The sequence below is a fragment of the Camelus bactrianus genome, chromosome 2, assembly GCF_048773025.1.
Source record: "Camelus bactrianus isolate YW-2024 breed Bactrian camel chromosome 2, ASM4877302v1, whole genome shotgun sequence".
NCBI classification, from domain to species: domain Eukaryota; kingdom Metazoa; phylum Chordata; class Mammalia; order Artiodactyla; family Camelidae; genus Camelus; species Camelus bactrianus.
This window is the reverse complement of record NC_133540.1, coordinates 82689944-82716069: the sequence shown is the minus strand read 5'-3', so window position 1 is coordinate 82716069 and position 26126 is coordinate 82689944. Positions and strand designations below refer to the sequence as shown.

At 35.7% G+C, this 26126-nt stretch overlaps 1 protein-coding gene across 2 annotated transcripts in view; it reads left to right on the top strand.

Annotated features, from left to right (window-relative positions):
* Positions 1–26126, top strand: part of LOC105080417 (UDP-glucuronosyltransferase 2A2) — a 48821-nt gene that overhangs the window by 10473 nt on the left and 12222 nt on the right. The window contains exon 3 of one of the 2 annotated variants that reach the window (XM_045506206.2): positions 4376–5005. In XM_045506206.2, the coding sequence (XP_045362162.1) occupies positions 4376–5005 (630 nt within the window). Of the gene's footprint in view, positions 1–4375; positions 5006–16522; positions 17285–26126 lie in introns of those variants that run through there. The other variant, XM_010969396.3, reaches the window with a different exon arrangement.

The following is a 26126-nucleotide window of genomic DNA, read 5'->3' as shown; positions in this document are numbered from 1 at the left end:
CTTGTGATATGTCCGGAGACTGAGCATGACTGACGCTCGTGGAGGGACTTGCCCCTGTTTCGGCACATCCGCACCAAAGCTCAGGTGCCCCCGGGGAGCCATTGTGTGAGGGGTGGAAGAGAGGAGGTGGAACTAGGTGATGAAATCTGTTTAAACTGGTCATTTTTAAAGTCAGATTCTCTCCCCACAATAGCATGTATAGCTAACATTCATTGAGCACAAATGCCGTTGGGAAGAATTTACATGCATTGTTTCACACTGTCCTCACAACTACAGGAAATACACATCGTCATTCTTCCCCACTTTGTAATCAGGAGGCTAGTAACTTGCCTGAGGTTACAATTAAGGAAATGGTGAAGCATTTGATGGCAGTCCTGGGGCGAAAAAGAAAGCTTTGGAAGATACTCAGTTTATATAGAGTAAAACAAAGAGAAAAAGAAGAGAGCGCACCTAAATTTAAAATTTCAAAGGAATTAAATAAATGCCAATCAAAGAACTCAAATGAAATGTAAGCATTAATGTAAGGCTAAAACTATAAGGTTACTAACGACTTGATTACTCAGGTTCCTAAAACAATATGAAGATTGATTTCCAGGCTTTTGCGCCACTGGAACCACGTCCAGACCTGAGAGACAATAAGAAATGAATCAGCACAATTCCGTCCCAGCCGTTCAGCGCATTATTCACGGAGCGCACGGGAAGAGTAAACCTTCAAGGCAGGACGTGTCTTCAGAGGAAAACTATAATAAGAAAAACTCCTGTACAAAAATATTGTTTTGAGGATTTTTCAATTTAAACTAATAGCATTATGCGTATTTTAAGAAACTTTAATACTAATTTAATTTTATACAGATGACTAAACATTCTCTAGCAGGCGTTAAATACAAAAATTTATTAAATTTTATTCTGAGAACTTTATATCCATTTTATTACTATTTGGAGCCCTCTCTTTTAAAATAAACAGAGAACAGAAAGGATCACTTGATTCTGTAGGGGGACAAAACTTGCCACCTCAAACTGTGTCTTTGGCTTGAGGATTATTTGGGGCTGATTGTTTTTTTAGAATCAAAAGGTTCTGGAAGTCTTTCTTTTTACCCCTCCCTTAACTGCCTAAAATATTTTAGATAAAAGCCCTGGTCCAGGAAGAGCCCTCTCACCACAGATACCTACAAAGAACATGGGCTACTGTCAATGGAAACTCAACAGGGCCTGGAGGCCAACGTCCACTCCTGGTCCCATTGTCTCTGTGTGGCACCGAAAACACTTGTTTACCAAATACTGTTTCTCCACCTCTGTGCGAATTGCCTTCCTCCCCTTCGAAGTCCCCAACCCTACTCACTTCTCCTTCTCTCAGATGGCATATAAGCCTCAACTGCCCAACCTGTCCTTGGGCCTCATAGTCTTATGGAACCCCGTACATCATTAAATTTAGTTTTTCTCCTGTTCGTCTGTCTCATGTCAGTTTAATTCTTAGACAAGTTGGAAAAACCTAGAAAAGTTAGAGGGAAAGTTTTGTCCCTCCCTCACAATTCAAAATACAAGAACAATATTCAAATTCGTGCACATTTTCTATGGCTGATCTATTTTTCACTCATGGTACTTATATATTGATGTTTCACAGGCATGCGTTTTTAAAATTATTTTCTGACCTCTTTGGTTATGTTTAAGATGCCATTATCAAATGTTCACAATAGGAAATGTCATGTTTTCTAATTTTTACTACTATAAAATGTATCTCAAGTATTCGATTTAAAAAGTGGAATATAGAAGAAAGAATACTTATGAATTACTAGTATTGTGACTTTCAGATTATTTAAACCTCTCTTGATCTTTTTTTCTCACATACAAAATGATGGAGTTGGATAAGCTGGACTTGTACTGTCTCCAGAATGAAAACAATATCAGAATTCTGTTACACAAAACTTATTCAAAATAGCTGTTAGTGAATTCATAAAGCAAACAAATATGTGATCCTTTTAAATTAGTGAACTTCATTTTGTCCTGAAATTGGGCTTATTTGGCAGGAGCTATTATTTTTTCACTGATAGAAATTTAAATCTAAGTTTATACCTACATATGTCTCCAAATATTTATTTTCTATCTCTTTATAATTTTTGAATTTGCAATTATGAAACATTTCAGGAAACCAAAGAATAAATCTAAAGGACATCTACACTGATGTCAATGGGATTAAACACCTTAACATCCAAGAATAATTTGAAAACAAAAAGACATGTACATCAGCTATTCATTAGTTCTATTATCTCCTATTGTTCTTTACTAAATTAGATAATTATGTTGTTTTCCTGAAGAGATCACTTAACAGTGGAAAGTTGATTCCTTGAACTCTTGAATGATTTTTTTTTTTTAATTCAGGGTAATTTAGGGCTGCCTACATGCATTTGATTCTGGAATATATATTGACAAGTTTTAAGTGCTAACATAGATATTGCTAGTGGGTAATTTCTTTTAAATCATTATATTATTTTTAAAAGGACTTCAATAATTAGACAGATCCCAGTATTTTATAGATAAACTTTGGTTATCCCTTTTATGTTGTGTTTTGTCACCTTTTAATAAGGAGGTCATGATGACAACAGTTTTCTTTACGAAGATATTTCTTCACTAGGCCTGTTTTAATGGCCGTCAAGATGATTCCTACTGTCCGTTTACTGCTTTGTTTCAAAACCTAATTAATTTTAAAGGTACTGCCTCTGTACCAAATTGAGCCTAGCTCTTGGAAGGATACAAATACAATCATTCTAAAAGCATCACTTCTCTCTCCCCTCTTTCCCTTTCTCTGCCTTCCGGGTTCTTTTGTTACTCAAGGGCCTGAAATTGCACAATTCAAGAGCAACAGAGTAAGAAGAGAAAAACTGCTACTTAATTTCCATTCTCAGTTCCTGGCTTCTATCCTTTTAATCTCTTTATTTGTTCTTATTTTCTCTTTTTAATGGCAGCCTCTAATAATTTTAACTGTTAAAATATCATCATTATACAGTTGCCCTCGTTTGGACTGACCTTCACTAAGAACTTCAACTAATAGATACCATTATATCTATGTCTAGCTACTCATTCTGTAGCTAGCCTGCTGATTTACTGATCAAACTTGAGGCAAAGTAATTTAACTGCTAACATTACTAAACTCTTGATCTGAGCTAAGCAGTTTGCAAAGCAGCTTTGCAGATATTATTGCTAATCCCCAAGGTAAGGTAACAAATTAGCACTAGTTCTCATTTATACATGAGAAAACTAAGGCTAAGAAGATATAGATAATTCACCATCATGAAGCTTGTAAAAGGACAGTTTTTGAATCTGGCTCTTTTGAACTCTGGTGTCCACCTAATTTAAGCTATTAAATAACTCTGAGTGAAAAATCATGTGGTTCCCCGGGGTGCTGGTCCCTACTTCCTTGATTTGTATATAAAGGTGTCATAGGGAAAGAAACTGAAAATTTCCCTGTAACAAGGAGACAATGATCGATCTGCTTTATCACAGAAGGAAAGGGCTCTCTATCAAATATGTAGTAATTTACGCTATACCCCAATTAATCTAAAACATCCTGAAGTATTTGAGCAAACTCTTCCAAGTGACACTTTAAAAATTTTTTTTCATAAATATGAGCCATGGGGAAAGATAATAATGCTGGTCATTGTGCATAGCCAAAGTTCCTAAAACCTACAAAGATGAGGCATAGCATTGTAAAAAGCTGGCCGTGAGTGGAATAAGGTTAGAATTATAGTCCCAGTTGTTCTACTTGTCAAATATGTTTCTGGGTGTGCAATTCAACATTAGTTTCACTGTCCGTGAAATGGAGTGAATCACTTTCACCACACAAGATTGTGAAAAGGACTGAATTAGACAATGTATGTAAAAATGCCTTGTAATAAAGGCAACCAACTGGAAAGTACCACAAATTTTGACAAAGCAGCTTTGACAGTAAGAACTGTTATTTTTCATTTAACAAAATTTTGGGATATACACATTTTGTAAGTCATAGCATCACAGAGAACACAGATATCAGGCTTATAACCTGCCTGCACTTTTTCTTTAAAATAGGGCCAGATTTCATTTCTTTTGCTGAAATAATTATATTAGTGCATTTAGGAATTTGAACTATATTGTTTTCCTTTCAAACTCTAGACCAATGGACCTATGAATGAGTGTAGCTGTCACATTAAATATTATTTTATAATAAAATAAAAATTATCTACCTAAATACACTTCTAAAGTTTCTTTTCATTTTAAAAGATCTGCAGTAGGAGGGTTTCCATAATGGACATCACCATGCCTAAGAAGTTTTTCCATCTGCTGATTTTTAATTTGATGCTGACTCAAATTGTTCTAACTGGGAACGTGCTAATTTGGCCAACAGATGGTAGCCATTGGTTAAATATTAAGATCATTTTAGAAGAGTTGAATCAAAGAAATCACAATGTGACTGTACTGGCTTCATCAGCTACCATATTCATCAACTCCAGTCCTGATTCTCCTGTGAATTTTGAGGTGATACCTGTTTCCTACAAGAAGAGCAATATCGATTCCTTAATTGAACATATGATAATGCTGTGGATACATCACAGACCAACTCCTCTCACACTCTGGGCTTTCTACAAAGAACTAGGAAAACTCCTAGAGACTTTTTTTCGAATTAATATCCAAATCTGTGATGGAGTATTAAACAACCCCGAGTTAATGGCAAGACTTCAGAAAGGTGGTTTTGATGTGTTGCTGGCTGACCCGGTAACAATCTGTGGAGACCTGGTTGCTCTGAAATTAGGAATTCCATTTATGTACACGTTGAGGTTCTCTCCAGCCTCAACAGTGGAGAGACACTGTGGGAAAATCCCAGCACCAGCCTCCTACGTACCGGCAGCCCTTTCCGAGCTCACTGACCAGATGACCTTCAGTGAAAGGGTTAAAAATACCATATCTTATCCTCTGCAAGACTATATATTTCAATCCTACTGGGGAGAATGGAATTCATACTACAGCAAAGTTCTAGGTAAGTCTCGAAAATAGTCTCTCACTAATGATTCCAGATACCTTATTTATTCTAATTGTTAGTACAGCAAAATGCCCCCATACCAGAGCATATGCCAAGTTGAAGTAAATATACCTGTATCTCTGTAAACGTCCTTGAAAATTATCTTTGGACACATTCTTTAAAAAATAGACTGGTGGTGTTAATACATATGCTCTTGTCTCAAAGCAAATAATCTTGCCTATTTAGGTAATAGCTTTTCAATGTGGCAATCAATATACAAATATAAATGAAAGCACCTTTACTAGGATAAATTATGACACTGAGAAAAAAATATCTTGGTAAATATTTTAAAGTGATATCTGGTTTACTTTCCCTTCTTTGTTCTTCATTCTTTCTTTGTCTGAAGAAGCTTTAAGATTGGGCATTGGAAACTTGAATTTATACCCTCCTCTGCTTCTCAGTCTCTCTCTCTATCCTTAGGCTCCCTTAGGTGCCTGGGCCAGCACTGCCTCCAACTTAATTGCTCAGGGACCGTGGGCAAGCCTCAAGTTTCCTTGCCTCGCAGACTCCTTATGAGGAGCAAACAAAATAAAGCAAGCTGTCAAGGCCTGTTCTGGTTGGTTGTTGATACTGGTTCTCTTTCTCACTTTCGTAAGTAGTCCTTAGTTAATTTTTCTATTTTCTTCTCTCCTGAATATATTTTTTCTCTAGATCTATTCGTAGTAGCAGAGATGTTAATTCACAACAGGAGTTAGTAGTTGATGCTGCCAGTGTTACTTTCTTACAAAGGTAGTATGACAGTTCTTTTGCTCACCTTTCTGCCTTCCTCCGACCCTCCTTCCCTCCCTCTCTCTGTTTCTTTTCCTTCCTTCCTCCCTCCCTCTCTTCCTTCACTTATTTTCCTCCCATCTTGTGTAGGAAAATTACCAAATACGAACCAAATACCTCCCTCTTTTTTAGGCACTGGGAATGCAAGCATTAGCCAAATCCATCAAAATCTCTATCTACCCTCATGGAGCTTACATTCTAGTAAAAAGGAGACAAATGAATAAAATAAATATATAAAATATATAATAGGGAGAGAGTGTTAAGCATGTGATATATGCTATATGGTAAAATAAGACCAGATAGTTCTGAGTGTAGGGTTACACCTTTAAATAGAGTGGCAAGGGAAGTTTCCAAATGAAAGGATGACATTCAGATAAAGACCTGAGGGCAGTGAGGGTGAGAACCAACAGGATCCCTGGAGGAAAAGCATTTCAGGTGTAGATAAGAACAAGTGCAAAGACCTGCGTTAAGCCATAGAAGCAGGATTTATGTAAGGATTTACAATAAAGATTTATTGCAACTCGACCTTAATCTAACCTTCCACAAGTAAGATCTCTAATTTTTTTTTCTTTTTTTTTTTGATTTTGGAATACTCTTTAACCAGTGTTCCATCACTTAAACTTTTAAACATCTTTGTAGAACTGATTTAGAGGGAAGATACTAAACATACCACACGTATAAATGAAACATACAGAAGCTAATTAAAATCTGCACATATCTTTGAAAATATGGTAGAATTTTGAAGGCAAAATTCAGTGGTTTTGTATTTTTTATCATGTAACGTAACTGTATTTTTTCCTGGATTTCAAATTACATAGGCCTCAAAAACATACTTAGCTTTAAATGTAGATGTTATTCACATGATTACTCCCCAAGACATCTGAAATATGTGCTATAATAATCATCACTGAGCATATATGTATCACACACTAACGACTGTGGGTTTGAATGACATAGCAGTCTATATTTCTTAAATAGGGAGCTGCAAAAAGTAAAATAGTGAAAGTTCTCACAAAGCACAAGAGATTCTGCGTTCAAGGTCCACTTGCTAATTCTGTGATCTCAGGCAGATAACTTAAACTCCGAGTCACAGTACATCCTTCTCTTTAAAATGGGGTAATTATTTCACTGTATTACTATTTTTTAATTGAAGTATAGTCAGTTACAATGTGTCAATTTCTTGTGTACAGCATAGTGACCCAGTCATGCATATATATATATATACATATATTTGTTTTCATATTCTTTTTCATTAAAAGTTATTACAAGATATTGGATATGGTTCCCTGTGCTGTACAGAATAATTTTTTTAATCTATTTTTTATATATAGTGGTTAACCTTTGCAAATCTCAAACTCCCAAATTTATCCCTTTCCCCCTTAACCATAGATTGTTTATTATGTCTGTGAGTCTGTTTCTGTTTTGTATTTCACTATATTCTCTAGGATGATCATATGACAGTATATATATGGCTATTCTGTAGCAACTGAGAAGGATTATACTTATGTTGACTGTCATTTACACCAAACTACATGAGAACTCTGCAGTGACAATGCCCTAATTATACTACCACAGGGCTCTGGTACATAGAGTAGTCAGTAAATATCTATAGAAAACAAATGACCTCTGGGATATACTAAATCTCCTCTCTCAAAGGAAGCCATGACAAATTATATAATGTGTGAAAAAGGCTTTGTGAAACAGAATGTTCCTGATTTCTCATTTTCACAGAATAATAATCTAGTTTCAGAAATCCCACTTATTAAGAGATTAAATATCTTATTTACTTAAAACCTTTACACTCCTCATGTTACTAAACATAGTTAGACAACAAATAACTACCTTGAATATTCTATTTCAAATTGAAGTACATTTTCAAGAAGAACTGGTAAAATCCAATCTGTTTTTTGTTTGCAATTACATTCTTAAAGTATTAGCAACACCTGTTAACCGTAAACTGATACTGAAACAGGGCAGATACCTTGTATTCGATATTATCTTTGAACAAAAGAGATTTCATAACATGTCAAATATCTCTGTGTTCCCTTTTCAATAGCTATTCTTCATTTCTGTGAGAAAAATAAATTAGAAAAATAACATTTAACTGTGGTAAAGAAAAAAATAACACAGATCTGTTTTCAAGGAAACAGAAGTAAGTAACAAGGAAATATCTAATTGCACTGTTTAAAAATCCTGTTGTATTTATCAATGAGAAAATCGTTTATGGATGAAGCAGATAAAAATGATGATCAATTCCATTTTAAATATGCATCTAACTCCTAACGGAACAAGCGTGTCTGGGTATATGCCAGTCATTGTTACTCATATCCAGGAGTGACTCTATTCATCTTTCCCTGGCTGATTGTCCTGTGATATCTTCAAATTGCCCTGAGCTGGATCTCTCCCCCAACCTCAGGGAGATCTGCTGTACATACAGCAAAAGGATAGTTCTCATGCGGGCAGGATTTGGGACCACCCTTTGCTGCAGCTACAGGAAGACCAAGGGCTTGAAAGTTGCAGTGAAAATAGTTAATTCGGTAAGGAAACTGGATGGCCTCATTTTGCCTGTGTCTTTTGGTTTCCTGGTTTGTCTCCATCTTTCCCAGCACACTGCAGATGAGAAAAGGAAAGCCCAGTACTAATTTATGTGCAAGTGTAGCCTACTCTTACCTGTCAGTACCACATGGGCTCCATGTTGGTCCCTCTTTCCCGACTGCTAAATTGTAGATGGATTCCTTAGAACTAAACCTTTCCCTAACTTCCCCCGAATTTCCTGGAACTGAGCTGCACTACTCAACATTTTTACATTTGATCCTGGCTACCTTTCTGGATCTAGTATTTTGTTTATTTGCTTCTTTTTCTGTATCCCACTCCCATTCTAATCCCAATTGCCAACCTCTCATCCTTTTCCCAGAAAACTTGGATCTCTCCGTTAATCTGTCTTCATGTAAGCTTTTAATTCCTCCTTACATATCACTTTCCTGCGGTCAGTGCTGTGAGATTTCTAAAATTCTGTATAACCTTTCTCTTGAGATTAAACGTAAATCATAAATTGTACAGCTCATTGCAGTTTTGCGATATAAACCCATCCATGCAAACCAGTACCCAGACCAAAAAGCAAAACATTATTACACTCATAACTCCTTACTGTTCTTCATACCAGTCCCTACAACTCCTGTCTGATGGATCGACTTTCTTGACTTCTGACACCACAGATTAAATTGCCTGATTTAAACTGTGTAAATGAACCACGCATTATGGCTCTTCTGTATTTTGCACCTTCTGCTTAATGTCATGATGTTTATATTTGTTCAAGTTGTTGCATGCAGGTATAGTGTGTTCATTCTCATAGCTATACGGAGTCTAATGTATTAATATACATTTTACTTATCCATTCTACTGTTGGTGGACATGCAGACTATCTTGGTTTTGGCTATTTATGATAAACACTGCTATGAACATTCATGTACACGTCTTTTGGTGAATATATGTGTGCCATACTAGGGGGTGTATACATGAGAGTGGAATTGCTAAGTTGCAGGGCATGTATATGTTTAGCTTTAGAAGATGCTGCTAAATTCTAGTTTTCCAAGGGCTTGTGCCAGTCAATAATCTCATCAGCCATTTCCAGCTGTTCTCCATTCTCATCACCAGTTAGTATTTTCTTTTTGTTCTTTTTTTTATTGTAACCATGCTATTGATGTGCAGTGCTATCTCATTATTATTTTTTACTAAGGGCTAATTTACATTTTCTTAAAAATGCTACCTCAGTGCCCTTTATTCTGTACCTTTCTGCTTCTGCTTCAGCTCATTTCAATTTAACTTAATACAATTCAATACATTCAGTGATGTAAGACAATCTGCCAGGTATTGTCAGATATATAATCTGACACACCCTTGATCCCCTAAGGGAGCTAGTAGAATGTTTCAATAATATGCAATTTACACATTAGTAAATTATATATACATTTATAACAACAATCAGATTAGATATAATAAAAGTTGCCTGAAGAAGTACACTCAAAATTTTACCTTTAGCTTGCATGCATTTTTTCATTACCTATTTATACTTTTACTATTTGTACTTGCTTATTTTACATACATATATATGTTTTCAGATTCTTAAAAAGGTACATACACAATGTGATTTGTGTTGTCAAGTGTATACACCTTTGTAACCAACACATCAATCAACCTCTAGGATCCCTACCTAACATAGCTGCTCTCCAGACCTTTTCAGATACTTATCAGACTGAATAACCTCACCACTCAGTTTTCATTCCTTTTATTTACATCCATTTTTCTTTTTCTTACTGAAATATAGTTGATTAATAATATTATGTTAGCTTCAGGTTTATGACACAGTGATTCGAAATATTTATAGATGATATCCCATTTAAAGTTATAAAATAATGGTTTTATTTCCCTGTGCTGTACAATGTATCCTTATTGCTTATTTATTTTATACATAGTAGGTTATATCTCTTAATCCTCTAACCGTATCTTACCCACTTCCCCCTCCCCACTGGTAGTCACTAGTTTGTTCTCTGTATCTGTAAGTCTATTCCTGTTTTGTTGAAGATACATTCATTTTATTTTTTTAAATTCCACATATAAGTAATAAATTAGAGTATTTATTTGCCTTTCTCTGTCTGACATTTCTTGAAGCATAATATCTTCTAGGTCCATTCACGTTCTTGCAAGTGGCAGACTTTCATTCTCTTTTATGCTTGAGTAATATTTCATTGTATACGTACACCACATCTTTTTTATCCATTCATCTGCTGATGGACACTTAGGTCACTTCCATAACTTAGCTATTGTAAATAATGCTGCTGTGAACATCAGTATGTATCTTTTTGAGTAAGTATTTTTGTTTTCTTTGAACTTTGGCTTTTTTTTTGGCGGGTTTCTTAATGCATTCTGTAATTGTTTTTTAACTGTAAAAGTAACATCATCTTGTTGTCACTCATGTTCAGTTTGTGATCCATCAAGCATCCACCACTGGTCTAGTTTTCTATTCAGTGATTCTGCAGCTAATGCCCTTCCTAGATGTACCATCTGTACATCTAAAAGTGAGCGGACTGGACTCCATAGAGGAGGTGTAACCAAGGGAAGAGTGGAGGTGATGCCTGTGATCCCAGCAACTCAGCTGCAGAGAACATGGTAGCAGCAGGGAAGCCAGTGCACAGGACTGACTCCTGCCTCCTGGCAGCAAGGCACTTGCAGCCCCAGCTAACTGGGTGGCAGTAGGAGCTGGGCCTGTGGCTCTGTCCCTCCAGCCATGGAGGAACCCACAACTCCAGCCCCGGCCCCTGCTTTCAGTGGCAGTGCCTGTGAACCCAGCAACCCCAGGCATAGCAGAGGCACCTGTAACCCCCACTTCACCCCATCTTCCCCCTCTCTCTGTGCAAACCAAGCCCCTCTGACATAGGAGACCCCAGACACAGCAGCAGAAGTGCCCATCATCCTGGAACCTCAGGCAGAGAAGCCAGTGACACCAGCAGCAGCAAGGCTCCAGCAACCCAAGAGGCACAAGCAGTGCAAGGAGGGCACCAGGCAACAGCTCTGACAGTTAGTGGAGGGTGGAAAATGCCTACTCAAATATAGTAGAGTAAGAGAAACCAAAAACTTGTGCTATAGTGTCATCTACTGGAAAACAGTAGAAAGACCTTTAATTTCTAACCAGCCAAATCATTAGAATCAAGTTAAAAAAAATTGCTTAAAGAAAAAAGGTGTTTGCTATTTCAAATGTGCCAGCAGAGGAACAACTCATCAAGCATCATGAAGAGCCACAGTAACATTGTACCACTAAGAAAATGACTATTCTCCAGAAACCAAACTTAAAGTCACAGATCTGACAGCTGCAGTTAAAAACCTCAACAAGCTACAAGAAAATTCGGCAAGGCAATTCAGTGAGCTCAGGAATTAAATTATTAAATTAATTAACAGAAAGAATACTTTACATGGGAGATTTAAACTCTAAAAAGAACCAAACAGAAATTCTGGCACTGAAGAATTCAGTAAGCTGGAAGTACCACGTACCCTGATTTTGAATTATATCACAAAACTGAAATAATCAAAACAGCATGGAATTGGCTGAAAAACAGATACATAAATCAATGGAACAGAAGTGAGAGGCCAGAAATAAACCCACACACATATAGACAATTAATTACTGACAAAGGAGCAAAGAACATTCAATGGAGAAAGGATACTCTCTTCAATGAAGAGTGTTAAAATACTGGACAACTACATGCAAAAAAATAAAACTAAAACACTATCTCACATCATACACAAAAGTCAATTCAAAATGGATTAAAGACTTATATGTAAAACATACTATAAAACTCCTAGAAGGAAACATAGACATACTTTTTTGGCATAGGTATTAAAAATATTTTTCTGGATATGTCTCCTCGGGCAAGGGAAACAAAAGCAAAAATAAGACAAGTGGGACTACATTAAACTAAAAAGCTTCTGTATAGCAAAGGCAAATGCCAACAAAATGAAAAGACAACTTACATAATGGGAAAAGATATTTGCAAATCATATATCTGATAAAGAGTTAATATCCAAAATGTATATAAAGAACTCATGTAACTCAGTAACAACAAAAAAGCAGCCAAATTAAAAAATGGGTAGAGAAGCTGAATAGACATACAGATGGCCAACAGGCACATGAAAAGATGCTCAACATTACTAACTATCAAATGCAAATCAAAACCACGAGATATCACCCCACACCTGTTAGAATGGCTGTTATCAAAGAGGGAAGAAATAACAAGTGCTGGTGAGGATGTAGAGAAAAGGGAATCCTCATCAACTGTTAGCAGGAACGTAAATTGGTGCAGCCACCAAGGACAGTATGGTGATTCATCAAAAAATTAAGAATAGAATTACTGCATGATTGAGCCATTCCACTTCTGGTATTTATCCAAAGAATACTTCATAGTCTTTCTGTTTTTTATTCATGAAGAGTACTGGCTAGTTACTTTTTAGAATATCCCTTTTTTTTTTTTTCCTGGTGTTCTCTGGTGATTAAGGTGAGATTAGGCTTCGTGGATAAGAATACTGCAGAGGCGATCTTGTGTCCCTCACCGCGTGGTGTATCAGAGGTACCTATTATAGATAGAAAGGTATTACTAGTGACCATGTTTTAATCACTGAGTTAAGATGGTGTCTGCCAAGATTCTCCTGATTTTACCCTTTGTAATTAACAAGTATCCTGACAGGAGATACTATGAGACTATGTGAAATACATTAATTACATGTTTGCACATATTTTTGCAATCCTTTACAGTAAAAAACAATATTTACAGAAGGAGTAATGGAAATAGAAAATCACCATTAGGCAAACTCATAGTAATAACTACTGCAGGGTATACAAAAATCTTTATACTTATTTTGCAACTTTTTATGTCTAAAATTATTATTTATTTAAAGATTTAAGATAATTGGAAAATTTTGTTAAAAGAACATAAATGAAGAGCTTAGTTGGGCAGTTTGGGTTACATGAAAAAGGCACAAGCTTTAAAGAGTGAAAAAGGACTTGGAGAAAAGGCATCAAGTAGGCAAAACCAGTAGCTAGAATCAGACATCTTAGTCTATTCTCCATGTCTCTTCATCATTCTATCATATTTCCTATTCCATGTTTTTTTTCTTTTTATTCAGAATGTAATTCTAAATAACATCTTCAGATTTCTCTTTTGCGTCACTGTTTATTTCTACAGTTGTGCTTAATCTACTCTTCAATCTAGCCCTCGAATTTTGAGTTTCATGTATTGAATTCTTAATTTCCAGTAATTCTCTTTGTCTTTTTTAACAGATTTTCACAATTATTCTTTTTAATCCCTTGTTCCTTGCTCATATTTTCAGACTTCTCTTTCATAACCTTAAAAATATTGTACAAGATAACTGTACTTTTTGTCTCAAACAGTAATAATATTTCTAATCATTATGTTAATATTTCTGATTTCTGTTGCTTTCGCTGTTTCTCAGTCATGAGGTCTTGTTTCTTTGCAAAATATTTACCCTGGAATTTTACCTGTGGGAAGCCTTTGAAGCTGGGGTCAAAGTTTCTTCAAAGAGCTTTTCTAATTTGAACTGAAAATCAAATTAGAAAATTTGAAGGTTGACTTTATTAAGAATTCTAAGGGAAGATTTTTTTTATCCACACAAAGCCAAGAAGTTTTCCTTGCTATAAACTTCTCTGTAAGGGAACTCATTTGTAGAAGTGAGGCCAGATCTTGGAAATCTAGCATTATGTGAATGTTATGTGGGTGTAGGGTCTTAGACAAGCCTTGAGACTTTCCTTCTCCCCTCTCCTGCCACTTTACTGTGTATTTCCCAAAGAAACGGCAAGCTTGAACATCAGAATCCCTGCTTTGACTTTGTCTAGGGATTCTGCTGATTTTTCACTTTCTTGCCAAATCAAAAAATGACCTAATTTTATATTTTATCCAAAATTTTAAATGTTTCAGTTTGACATAAGTGAAAATATGCCATACTTTTAAATTTATGCAAATAAATCTTTCCTCATAACCTGAACTCTTAGTTTTCTCATAACGAAATAGCTAGAAATAGCTCTCTAATAACACATACATTGCGAAATCAATTTCTGAGCTGTATTATATATCTTTGCTCGCTCTTTAGCTTTGTTTAAACTGTTTACGGTATTTCATGAACTTTGGCATAGTGAATAAATTTATCAGTCTTTTTTTTAATCACTTCAAGATTATTTACCCTGTATAAAAGAACTTTCACCCTCTAAGATTATAACGTTATCTCAGTTTTCTTCTAGTGGGTTCATGTTCCTGCCCTATCTTCCTATTTTCTGACTCTCTTTTGGACTCTGCTTTTTACCAATTACTGTAAGAACTTATGCAAAGCTTAATTATGCAACACAGTGCCACTCTCAATCTTTGATCCTGGATTTATCTTGTCATCTTTTAAGCAAATCTACTCTAGGTTTTCATTTTAGCAAAACAGAAAAACTCTTAACGGATTTGAAATTTCAATACGGCTCTTTCAAATTATTGAAATGAATATAATTTTGTAACTGAATAAACCCCTTGATATAACTATGTTACACTTCGTAGAACACATATATGTTAATATTCTCTTTTACTTCTAAGTGATAATTTTCAACCTGCAAGACTCTTAAAGACTTAGCTAACTCATAATTTCATCATTCCCTTCCTCTACCACGCAACCTCCTTCATGGGCTCTGCCCCTCTTCAGTTCATCTCTCCTTCTTAAGATCCATCTTCCTTATACTTGTGGAATAAGTATTTTTTAACTGGTTTATTTTCTGTAATAATCTGTAAAATCCCTTTGGATTGGAACTGTATCTTACAAGTCTCTTTATGCCCTGTGTATAATATAGAATCTGGCCTATACTAAGTGCTAAACAGCTTGTTGAAGGTATGACATAGCAAGTGATTTGGAGAATAATTGTAATTGGATTGAAAGATGGATGGATGATTGGACACAAAACCTCTACTTCTAAATTTTACCCCTCCTTTGAGATTCACAGGCACACGTAGTCATTAATGTACATACTGCTGGTCGTAAAATCTTCCCATAGCTACTTCTCCCTTAGTGTTTCATGATTTTGCTAGAGTCATTGTCACACTCTGGTTGCTCAAAGTATAAGCCGAGCACTTCCTTGTTAGCTACTGGTCACCTCTCACTTCTCATCAGTCATAAGGCTCTCCTTCTGGGCCCTCCAGTCACAAACCAATATTATATTCTCCCAGCGGCTCTCATCAGATCTTGCTTTCCTAATATTTAATTTTTAACACTTACATATTCTTTTTTCTCTGCAACTCAAATCCTATTTAGTTGCCAAAATAGTTTTATTAAAGGACATAATAATCATTTCCTGAACCTGAATTAAAAATTTGAATGGACACCTTTTCATGAAGATTAAAACTGAACCCAGAGTATAAGATTCAAAACTCTCCAAAGTGTCCTATTTTAACCAATATTTTCCTTTTCTGCCCTGCTCTGTGTTAGCCTCTGCTCCATACACACTGGACTAATAACTGTATACTTAAGTGACCATAACTTATGTATCACTGATTTTTTTCTCCTTTTTGTCCATTCACCTTCAGAATCCATCTTTTGTAAACTTTACTTCTGGACTTAGCTGAAATGTCCCCTCCATTCTGAAGCTTTGTCTGATTTTCTTTACATTGGAGTGACACCGTCTTCTGAGGCCCTGAAATGCTCTACCTTTGTATAATATTGAATAAAGTCCCCCTATTATGATGTGACGTGTGTGTCTTATCCACATACTAACATGTGACCAACCTTATTATAGGACCTACATTTTTGTTTCCCCAAATTACTAATCATTAAGTCCAGTATTATTAAACCTATTATCATTTACTAGACTTACTTAAATGGGTTCTTCTATCATATTTTAAAATTGTCAATGAAAAATATGTTTTATACTTTAACATATTTAAAACAAACTATAATGGTGCAATAACAAACTAAAATAAAGTTACAATTATGTCCTCCAAGATACATAAATATTTTATACCTCCTCCTGAACAAATATCGAATATTGTATATTGCTATGCCCAGTTAAAAACACTGGCAAACATCTCTGCGTGTAAGGGTCATTGCCTAACTCTAGAAGTTAATTTTTAACTTGATAGATATCTAAAGTACCACTTTGCTTCTGTGCCCAGCACATAGTCAACCTCTGCAGAGTAGTGTGTGAGGGGATTGCTGTCATGGTGTCTGAGAAATGGGTTTCAGCAATTCTGCTGCAGCTCTGCTTTGCTGGCTGTGGATTCTGCGGGAAGGTCCTGGTGTGGCCCTGTGACATGAGTCATTGGCTCAATCTAAAGGTTACTCTGGAGGAACTCACAGAAAGAGGCCACGAAGTGACTGTGTTGGTGCCTCCACAAAATTTCATCATTGACTCCAAAAAGCCTTCCAAGCTGAACTTCGAGGTGATCCCCATGTCCCAGGACACAGAGACCGCTATAAATACACTAAATGCCTTTTTAGACTTATCTGTTAACATCATGCCATCATTGTCAGCCTGGCAGTCAGCCAAAAAACTGCAGGATTTTCTTTTTCAAGTTACTGGAGATTATAAACTTCTGTGTGAGAGCGTAGTCTACAATCAGTCACTCATGAAGAAGCTCCGGGAAAGCAACTACAACGTTATGATTATCGACCCTATGATACCCTGTGGGGAGCTGATTGCTGAGTTGCTAGAGGTCCCTTTCATGTACACGCTAAGGCTCTTCATGGGTAGCACGATGGAGAAATACTGTGGGAAACTCCCGGCTCCACCCTCCTATGTGCCCGTTGCCATGGCAGGACTAACAGACAGAATGACTTTTCCAGAAAGGATAAAAAATGTAATGCTTTCCATTGTCTTTGACTTCTGGCTCCAGCATCATGACATTCGGTTTTGGGACCAGTTTTACAGTGAAGCATTGGGTAAGAGACTCTACTTTTCACTCTAAAGTACTTAAGAGCAGCAGCTAAGGAGGTCGAAGAAAAGTCTAGGACAATGAAAGGAACATATTTTTAAAACTTGCACTTCCACATAAAAGTCTACGAGTGATAGCCATGAACTGTTATTCAGTAACGAATTGGGAAGGGTTGCCATGGTTACTCTTTCTCTACTGTCATCTCTTTTGGAGGGTACTTCAGCGCTTAAGAGATTGTTAGCAAAACAAAATGAAATATAAAATACACCAATACATGTCAATCCGGTGGAAGATGGATTTTTTTGTTGGATATAAGATATCACAAAAAAGTCTAGTACGCTGAGTTTTTATAGTGGAGGATGTTTGATTTCTTACTGGTCGAAAGATGGTAACATATGTTGAAAGACAAAGATAATCCTTTTGCCTGATTCCAGTAATAAACTGAAACTTGAGCTATATTAACAATGGGACAACAAAGCTGGTATATGATTTAGTCTGAATATTGCTTTACAAATTTTGAGAATCATGGATAATCAGATTCAAAATTGATACCATTCTTCTGTTGGACCTTCTATTCCTATCTTGCTCATGAATCTGGGATGAAACGTCATTAAGTTGGACGTAAACTGCTTCATCATAGCTGTTCTTCCTGAAAAGTTTCTTAGGATGCTTTAGACTTCTTGTGGGAGTATTATACAAAAATCTAAAAAAATCAGATAGAAAACTTAAAATCATTTCCAGCTTGAGGTGTTAAAAAAGTTTATTTTTTGCTTCACTAGTTATGTATATTCTATTTTTAGTTGCTTGCCGTTTCTAATAAAGAATGGTTTTGCTTTGCACTTTTCACATATCCGGCTCTTATCTGATTCCATCAACTGAAGTGGGCTTTTACTCCAAGTATTTTTTGAGAGTCATGAAGATGAACTAGCAAACAAAAGATCATATTGGGTGTTCATTGGAAATATTAACTCAGTTACCATCCTTAATACGTTAGTTTGCCAGGGCTGCTACAGCTAACAGACCAGGGGGCATAAACACTAGAAATTAATTTTCTTATTGTCCTGGAAGCTGAAAGTCCAAAACCAAGGTGTTGTCAAGGCTAGTTTCCCTGGAAGTTGATCTCTCTGGCTTGTACATTCCTAGTGTCTCTTCCTCTTCTTGTAAGATCTGTTGTACTGGATTAGGGCCCATTCTTATGACTTCATTTAACTTTAATTACCTCTTTAAAGGACTATCTTCAAATCCAGTCAGACTTTAATCAATTAATGTTAGAGGAACACAGGTCAGTCCATAACACTGATTTTCAATATATACATTGTTTCACAGAACTAATGTTCAAAAAATCCACTTTAAAAATCCTTAGCTTTACACGTGGTTTTAAATTTACACTGCACTGGTTTCACAATACATAATTTAACAACCAGTAAGAACTTTCTGAGTGTAGGCAGTGTCTTACTCTATGGATTTTAGGTTAAAAAGACCAGGACCTTGGCCTCAGTTCTACGCTCAGAAATAAATGCAAGATACAGAATTAGAAATATACTCTGATAATTAGAGACGCTTCCCTAACTCCAATCAATAACTTTCTAGGACATTTGTCATATTATGCATAATTAGAGGAAAGGTAAAAAATTCTGCATGTATACATATTATGAAACAAATGTAGTCTCAGGGTCTATGGCAAATTTTTAACTCTTACATTTAACAGGTTTTTCTTTTACTGTAAATACTTTCATTGAGTTTCATTCCTGTACTCTCTCATGTTCTTTAACGGGCAATTCTGAATGCATTATGAGTATAATTTCATTCTTGATGTCATAATAAAAACAACTAATACAAATGGCTAAAAAATTCAAATGGAACAAAAGTATATATACTGAATGATAATTGGCTTCACATTTCTCTTATGTAAGACTATTCCTTTTTCTTTTCTTTACATCAAAATATTGTCTATGTAATATTAAACATAAGTATATATAGTTTTTCTTTTTTACCAGTAGTAACAATGACTAAATATTTATCTTTACTTCTTTTTTATCACTTAATGTAGATTTGATATCTTTCCACACAACATTTTAAGATCTACATTATTCCTTATATTGACCTAATAATATTCAATTGAATGGATATAAAAAATCGTTGGACTTTGGTCTAGTGCTGAAAGGTATACTTGGATTGTTCCAGCTCTGGTATTACAAAAAAAAATTGCCCTAAATTTACTGTACCTAAATCTCTGCCGCAATGCCTCCTAAATGTTTTGAACCATTTAGCTTTTATCCTCAGATCTTTTCTTGGGTGACCAGCAGGTATTCCATTTTCTTTTGGGCTGTTAATCCTATTGACCTACAACTGTCCTGGCATTTTAGGGAATTTAAAGCCTTTTTTTCCCCTATAATATGCATTACAGACGTCTTTTTAAGCCCATCAGTTGACTTAGGAATTTTAAACTAATTTATTCCTACATAAAAATATTTTATATATATTTTAAAATATTATGCATGTCCTTTCAGATTTTAGAAAATATAACAAAAAGAAGCAAATAAAATGTAAGTATACAGTTGAAAGAAATAATAAAATAAACTTCTGTATGCCCTATAACCAAGTTGAGAAATAGACTGTTGCCAGTATCTTAGAAACACCCTTCTTCCAGTAGAGCCCACCACCCTGACTTTGGTGAACATTTTCTTGAAAATTTTATGTCTCCCATTGTATATGATTTCCTCAACACTTCATTGTTTAGTTTTTTAATAGTCTACAAATACAGGCATAGATATGCTACTTATGCCTGATACTCTATAGGATGCAATCAAGTGTTTTCTTTCTTTATTTCCTTTTTTATTTTCCTAAAGCTCTATAGACAGTGTTCTGTTGTGTGACAGCACTATGACATTCTGTGTATGGACGACTAGCTGTTTACAACTTAATTTAATGCTGCTATTATGAACTTTCTTGTATACGTCCTCTGTTGTACAAGACCAATAGTATCAATAGGATATAAACTATATATATATATAGTTTGTGTGAGTCTGTGTGTATATGTGTGTGTGTACATATACACACACACACACACACACGTATATTTCCCCCTACTGGGTAATTTTAGACTTTTCTCAAAAAATTATATTCCAACCAAAATTATACAAATTTTTACCTTAACCAACAGGGCATTTTAATCTTCTTTGTAGCACACCCTCACTTAGCGTATCATTGAATGACTTTTATTAGCAGTTGTATTGAGATGTAATTGGCATACCGTAAAGCTCACACATTTTAAGAGTACCGTGATAGTCGGCATGTTTAAAAGTCCAGCGACTATCACCATGCTGTAATTTTACAACACCCCAAAGAAAGGATTTTTTAAGTTCCGTCAATCTGGCAGATCTGAAGTTATATCTTAGGTTTTACTTAGATTTCTTTGATTATTACCGAGATTGAGTAACTTTTCATATTTTATGGGCTGTTTCCATTTATTTTTCAGTGAATATCCTGCTCATGTCTTCTGTCCATTTTTTTCTAATGCGTTTGCTTGTGTTTTCATTACTGATTCAGTAAATTCCATATATATTCTAGACAAGCCTTTGTCAGTTTTATGTATTTCAGACATTTTCCTGACAGTTTATGAAGTGCTTCTCTTTCTCTTAAGTATCATATGAAGACTTTCAGGTTTTAAACTTAATAGAGTCAAATTAATTAGCTATTCCTTTCTTTACGCACTTGAGGAAATCCTTTCTTTCTATGAAAGCATAAAGATTTCCTTTCACATTGTCTTCCAAGAGGCTATGTTTCAGTTTTTCCTTTGAAGGTTTTAATCTACTAAATATTTTATTTTTGTGTATTTTGTAGTTTAGGCTCAGTTTCTTTTCTGTTTAACTGTTCACCCTCTTCCTTCTTCCCTGCCTTGTCTCTACCTCTCTCCTCTCCTCTCTTTCTCCCTACTCTTGCCCAGGGATAATGAGTTGTGTCACTACTATTTATTCAAGGCTTCTTTTCCCTGCTTATCTGCAATGCTTACTCGGTCTTTCAGAAATTTCATTACTTAAGGTTTTGCTTCTATTCATTATTTTACTTGCTTTCTTCTTTATTTGTTCTATTTTTAGCTTTATTAAGATGTAATTGACATATAACTTTGCATAAGTTTTAAGTATACAGTTGATGACTTAAAACACATGTATATATAGCGAAATGTTTACTACAATAATGTTAGCACATCCATCACCTCACATGCTTACTTTTTTTGTGGTGAGAACATGTAGTATTTACTCTTAGCAACCTTCAAGTATATAATACATTATTGTAAATCAGAGTCACCATGCTGAATATTAGATACCCATAACTTACTCATCTAATGACGTAGTCATCTACAGTTTGTACCTCTGACCAACATCAGCCTAATTTCCCCACCCTCCAGTCCCTGGCAACCACCAATCCACTGTTTTTATGAGTTTGGCTTTTTTTTTTAATATTCTACATTTAAGTGAGCTCATACAGTATCTGTTTTTCTCTGTCTGGCTTATTTCACATAGCATAAGTTTCATTCATTTTGTCACAAATGGCAAGATTTCCTGCTTTCTTATGGCTGAATAATATTCCCTTGTATGTGTATACCACATCTTCTTCACCCATTCATCCAAAATTACAATCCATGATCTGTAGCTGGGAGGGGCTGGAGCTGAGTGTAGGACCCTCAGGATCTCTGACACCACAGACAGGAATGTCTTCTGCTGGGACCCTGGGCAGGCAGGTCCGCTAGTGGACTGTAACTGTGTTGAGGTTGGAACTAAGTAGGGAGACCATCAGGGTCTCTGGGGACACAGCCTGGAGTGTCTTCTGCTGGGTCCACATGTTAGCAGGATTGTTCACCCACTGTGGTTGGGAGGAGCTGGAGCCGAGTTTGGCAAGCTTGCCTCTGGGGGCTCCCACAGGGGCTAGGGTAAGTTCATGGGCCACTTCAGGGTCCACAGCTGGGACTGAGGTCTGCATGCTTATTACTCGACATGCAGGCAGCATGACTCCTGCTGGGTTCCTTGGCTTATGGTGTTGGTGGCAGAACAAAGAGAAATGAGCTGTAGCTGAGTTCTCAGGGTACAGAAGTTTTTTCCAAGTCTGCAGCTAGAAACACAGTCTGCAAGTCACTCATCTGGTTGCAAGCCTGCCTTCTCAAAAGTTCTTTCCTCTGTCTTGGACTGCACCCAGATTTCACAGTCTCCTACCTGCAGCCCAAGGCTTGCACAAACACACATTGTCCATGGACAAATATTGAATCGTTGTTGTTGAGGTAGCGATACATCAGGGATAGGTTTTTTGACTATCTTGCAAAAACTGGTTCTTAGTATCTGGAAGGATAATATCCTCTCCCCTTGTATCTCTTTTAGTGTACCTTGATTATTCTTAGCTCTTTGCTCTTCTGTGTAGATTTTAAAATTAAATTTAAAATTCTATAAAAATTGTTGTTTCATGAAACTTGGGATTTTGATATTTTAAAAGGAATTATAAAGAGTCTGTAGATTTATCTGGAGAGAATGGGCGCCTTTATAAATTTTGATTTTCCTGTCAATGAACATGATGGCTCTATTTTTCTATAATGAGTTTCTAAAAGACTTTATCATTCTAATCATAACTAGTTTACACAAGCCTGACAGTTATTCAAAAATTGTAAGCCAAAGTATACTTTTAATTATATTTTCTTTTATTCATGCACAGAAATTGCAGTTGCTATTTCATATTCCTTTGTATCCATCATAATGATCAAACTCTCACATTCATTCTACTGATATATCTGCATATTCTTTGGAAATATACAGAGAGTCTCAGCTTATCTGAACAGATACTCAAAAGCAGAGACTCAAGTGGAAATAATCTCAGGAACCAGTGTCTGAGTAGGAACATCTGAACTGTAATTGATGAATTACTGGAGGTTCAGTGTGGACAAATCTGAAAGTTAGAAAAATCCAGTGGGACCCAGTCACAGCGGGGTCCCCACAGTATTGTAAGATTTACCTCCAGGAGCTCAAACAATTTTTGTGCAGTAAATATCAAAGAAAAATCCTTAGCTTCCAGTTAGAGGAGGGGGAAAGGAATCATTTTTAAATAAGCCAGAGTATTCTGTTCTTCTTAGCAAGGTGGGCTGCCAGGGGAAACCAGTTAATCAGAGCATAATGTGCTGGGGTATTATCAGAGCCTAACTGATCTGGAGAAAGAAAAATACAATTCCAGGCCCCCCAGATTACCACATGGGGAAAGGAATATACCCATCTCCAGACCCTCTTTCCCCATGTAAAATGGGGGAAAAATTAGAAATAGTTGTGAAGTTCACAGTCTAGAGGCACAGACTCGGTAAAACACTGAGACCAATCTTAGGACTAGAGAGTGCCTCCCCCTCAACAACTAATCCCCACATTAAAAAAGCCTATTTACAATAATTTTTAATCAATACGTCATGTTTGGCTATCAAGAAAAAATTACAAGACATACCAAAAGACAAAAATATATTTTGAATAGACAGAACAATCATCAGAGCCAGAGACAGCAAGAATATTGTAATTATCAAGACAAGGATTTAAGACAATTCTGATTAATATGCTAAAGGCTCTAATCGATAAAGTAGACCTCATGTAAGAAAAGATGGACTGTGGAAGCAGAGATTTGCAAATCCTAAGAAAAATCAAAAAAGAAGAAGAGATTAAAAAAAAACTGTAACAGAAATGAATTCAAAGATGAAAATTATACTGATACTTCATAGCTGTTTTTAGAGGATAGAAACAGAGGGAATAATTTCTAACTCATTCTATGAGGATAACAGTACCCAAAGGCCAAAACCAGACAAAGACACTACCAGGGAAGAAAGCTATAGATAAATATTTCTCAAAAACATAGATGTACAAGTTCTCAATGAAATGCTCGAAAACTGAATCCAACAATATACAGAAAGTATTCTGTTCTGTGAAAGACTGTCAAGAGAATGAAACGACAAGACACACCTGGGAGACAATATTTACAAAAGATGTGTCTGATAGACAACTGTCATCCAAAATGTTTTTAAAAACACTTAAAACTCAAAGAGAAGAAATCATGAAACTCATTAGAAAGTGGACCAAAGACAATAACAGATATGGCACAAAGAAGATACATAGTCAGCAAATCAGCAAATAAGCGTGTAAAAAGTGCTCCACGTGATCTGTCATGAGGAAAATGCGAATTAAAACACAAGTGGAATCTAAACAAAAAGGACACAATGAACTCATCTACAAAACAGAAACAGACTTGCAGACTTACTAAACAATATTATGGTCACTGGGGAAAGGGTGTGGGAGGGGATAAACTTGGAATTTTGAGATTTACAAATCTTAGCCACTATATATAAAAGATTTTAAAAGTTTCATATAGCACAGGGAACTATGTTCAATATCTTGTAATAACCTTTAATGGAAAAAAATATGAAAACAAATATATGTATATATACATATGACTGGGACATTGTGCTGTACACCAGAGACTGACATATTGTAATTGTACTTCAATTAAAAAAAAAGCATGCAGTGAGACACCAGTACATATCTATTAGAATGGCCAAAATGCAGACCACTGGCAACATCAAACAGTGGCAAGTTGTGGAACAGGAAGTCTCCTTATTGATAGTGGGACAGCCACTTTGGGAGACACTTTGATGGTTTCTTGTAAAAGCAAGCATAAACTTACCATAGTATCACACTTCTTGAAATTTACCCAAAGGAGCTGAAAAACTTATGTTCACACAGAAACTTGTACACGGATGTTATAGATGCTTTATTCATAATTACCACTACTTGGAAGCAACCAAGATGCCCTTCAGTAGGTGAATGGATAAACTGTGGTAGATCCAGACGATAGAATATTATTCAGCACACACCAAAAAAGTTATCAAGCTATGAAAAGACATGGAACCATGGAGGAAACTTAAATGCATATTACTAAGTGAAAGAATCCAATTTGAAAAGGTATGATTCAAATTATATGACATTCTGGAAAAGGCAAAACTATAGAGACAAAAAAAATCTATGGTTGCCAGGGGTGAGATAGGAGTGGGGGATTAACAGGCAGAGCACGGAAGAATTCTCGGGCAGTGAAACTACTCTATCATGATGGATACATATCTTTATTATTTGTCCAAACCCACAGAATTTACATCAGGAGCTAATTATGATGTAAACTATGGACTTTGGGTGATTATAATGTCTCAGGGTACGTTCATCAGTTGTAACAAACATACCACTCTGTTGAGGGGTGTTGATAATGGTAGAGTCTATGCATGCGTGAAGACAAGGGTATATGAGAAGTATCTCCACTTGCTCCTCAATTTTATTGTGATCCAAAAATTGCTCTAAAAAAGTAAAGTGTTGATTTTTAAAAAGTGATACAGAAATTATATATATTATTTTTCTCACATGCCTTTAAAAGAAATGAAAAATCTAGGGAGCCTAGAAAAATTATCTACAGATTGATATCTAAAGCCAGCATGACTTACTACTGGGAGATTGGTAACTGTCCTCCACTGAAATTCGCTCTCACCTACATTAAGGCATTTTGCCATAAATTCAGGCTACCTCTAAGAATTCTTTGAAATTAAAAGGTATCTCTGTAGACTCATCATGTAGGATTGAAATAATAGATTCAAGCAATAACAATATTTACATGGCAATTCAAATTTAATAGTCATTTATCCATTTTATGTTATTTATATAATCTCCACTGTGTTCATGATTCATTTTGTGTAATGATATAACTATAGGAAAAAGATTGGTGGTAAATTTTAATTCCCTATTTTCTGTTTTATAAGTCTTCAGTATAACATTTGAAATGTCTTATAAAATTAT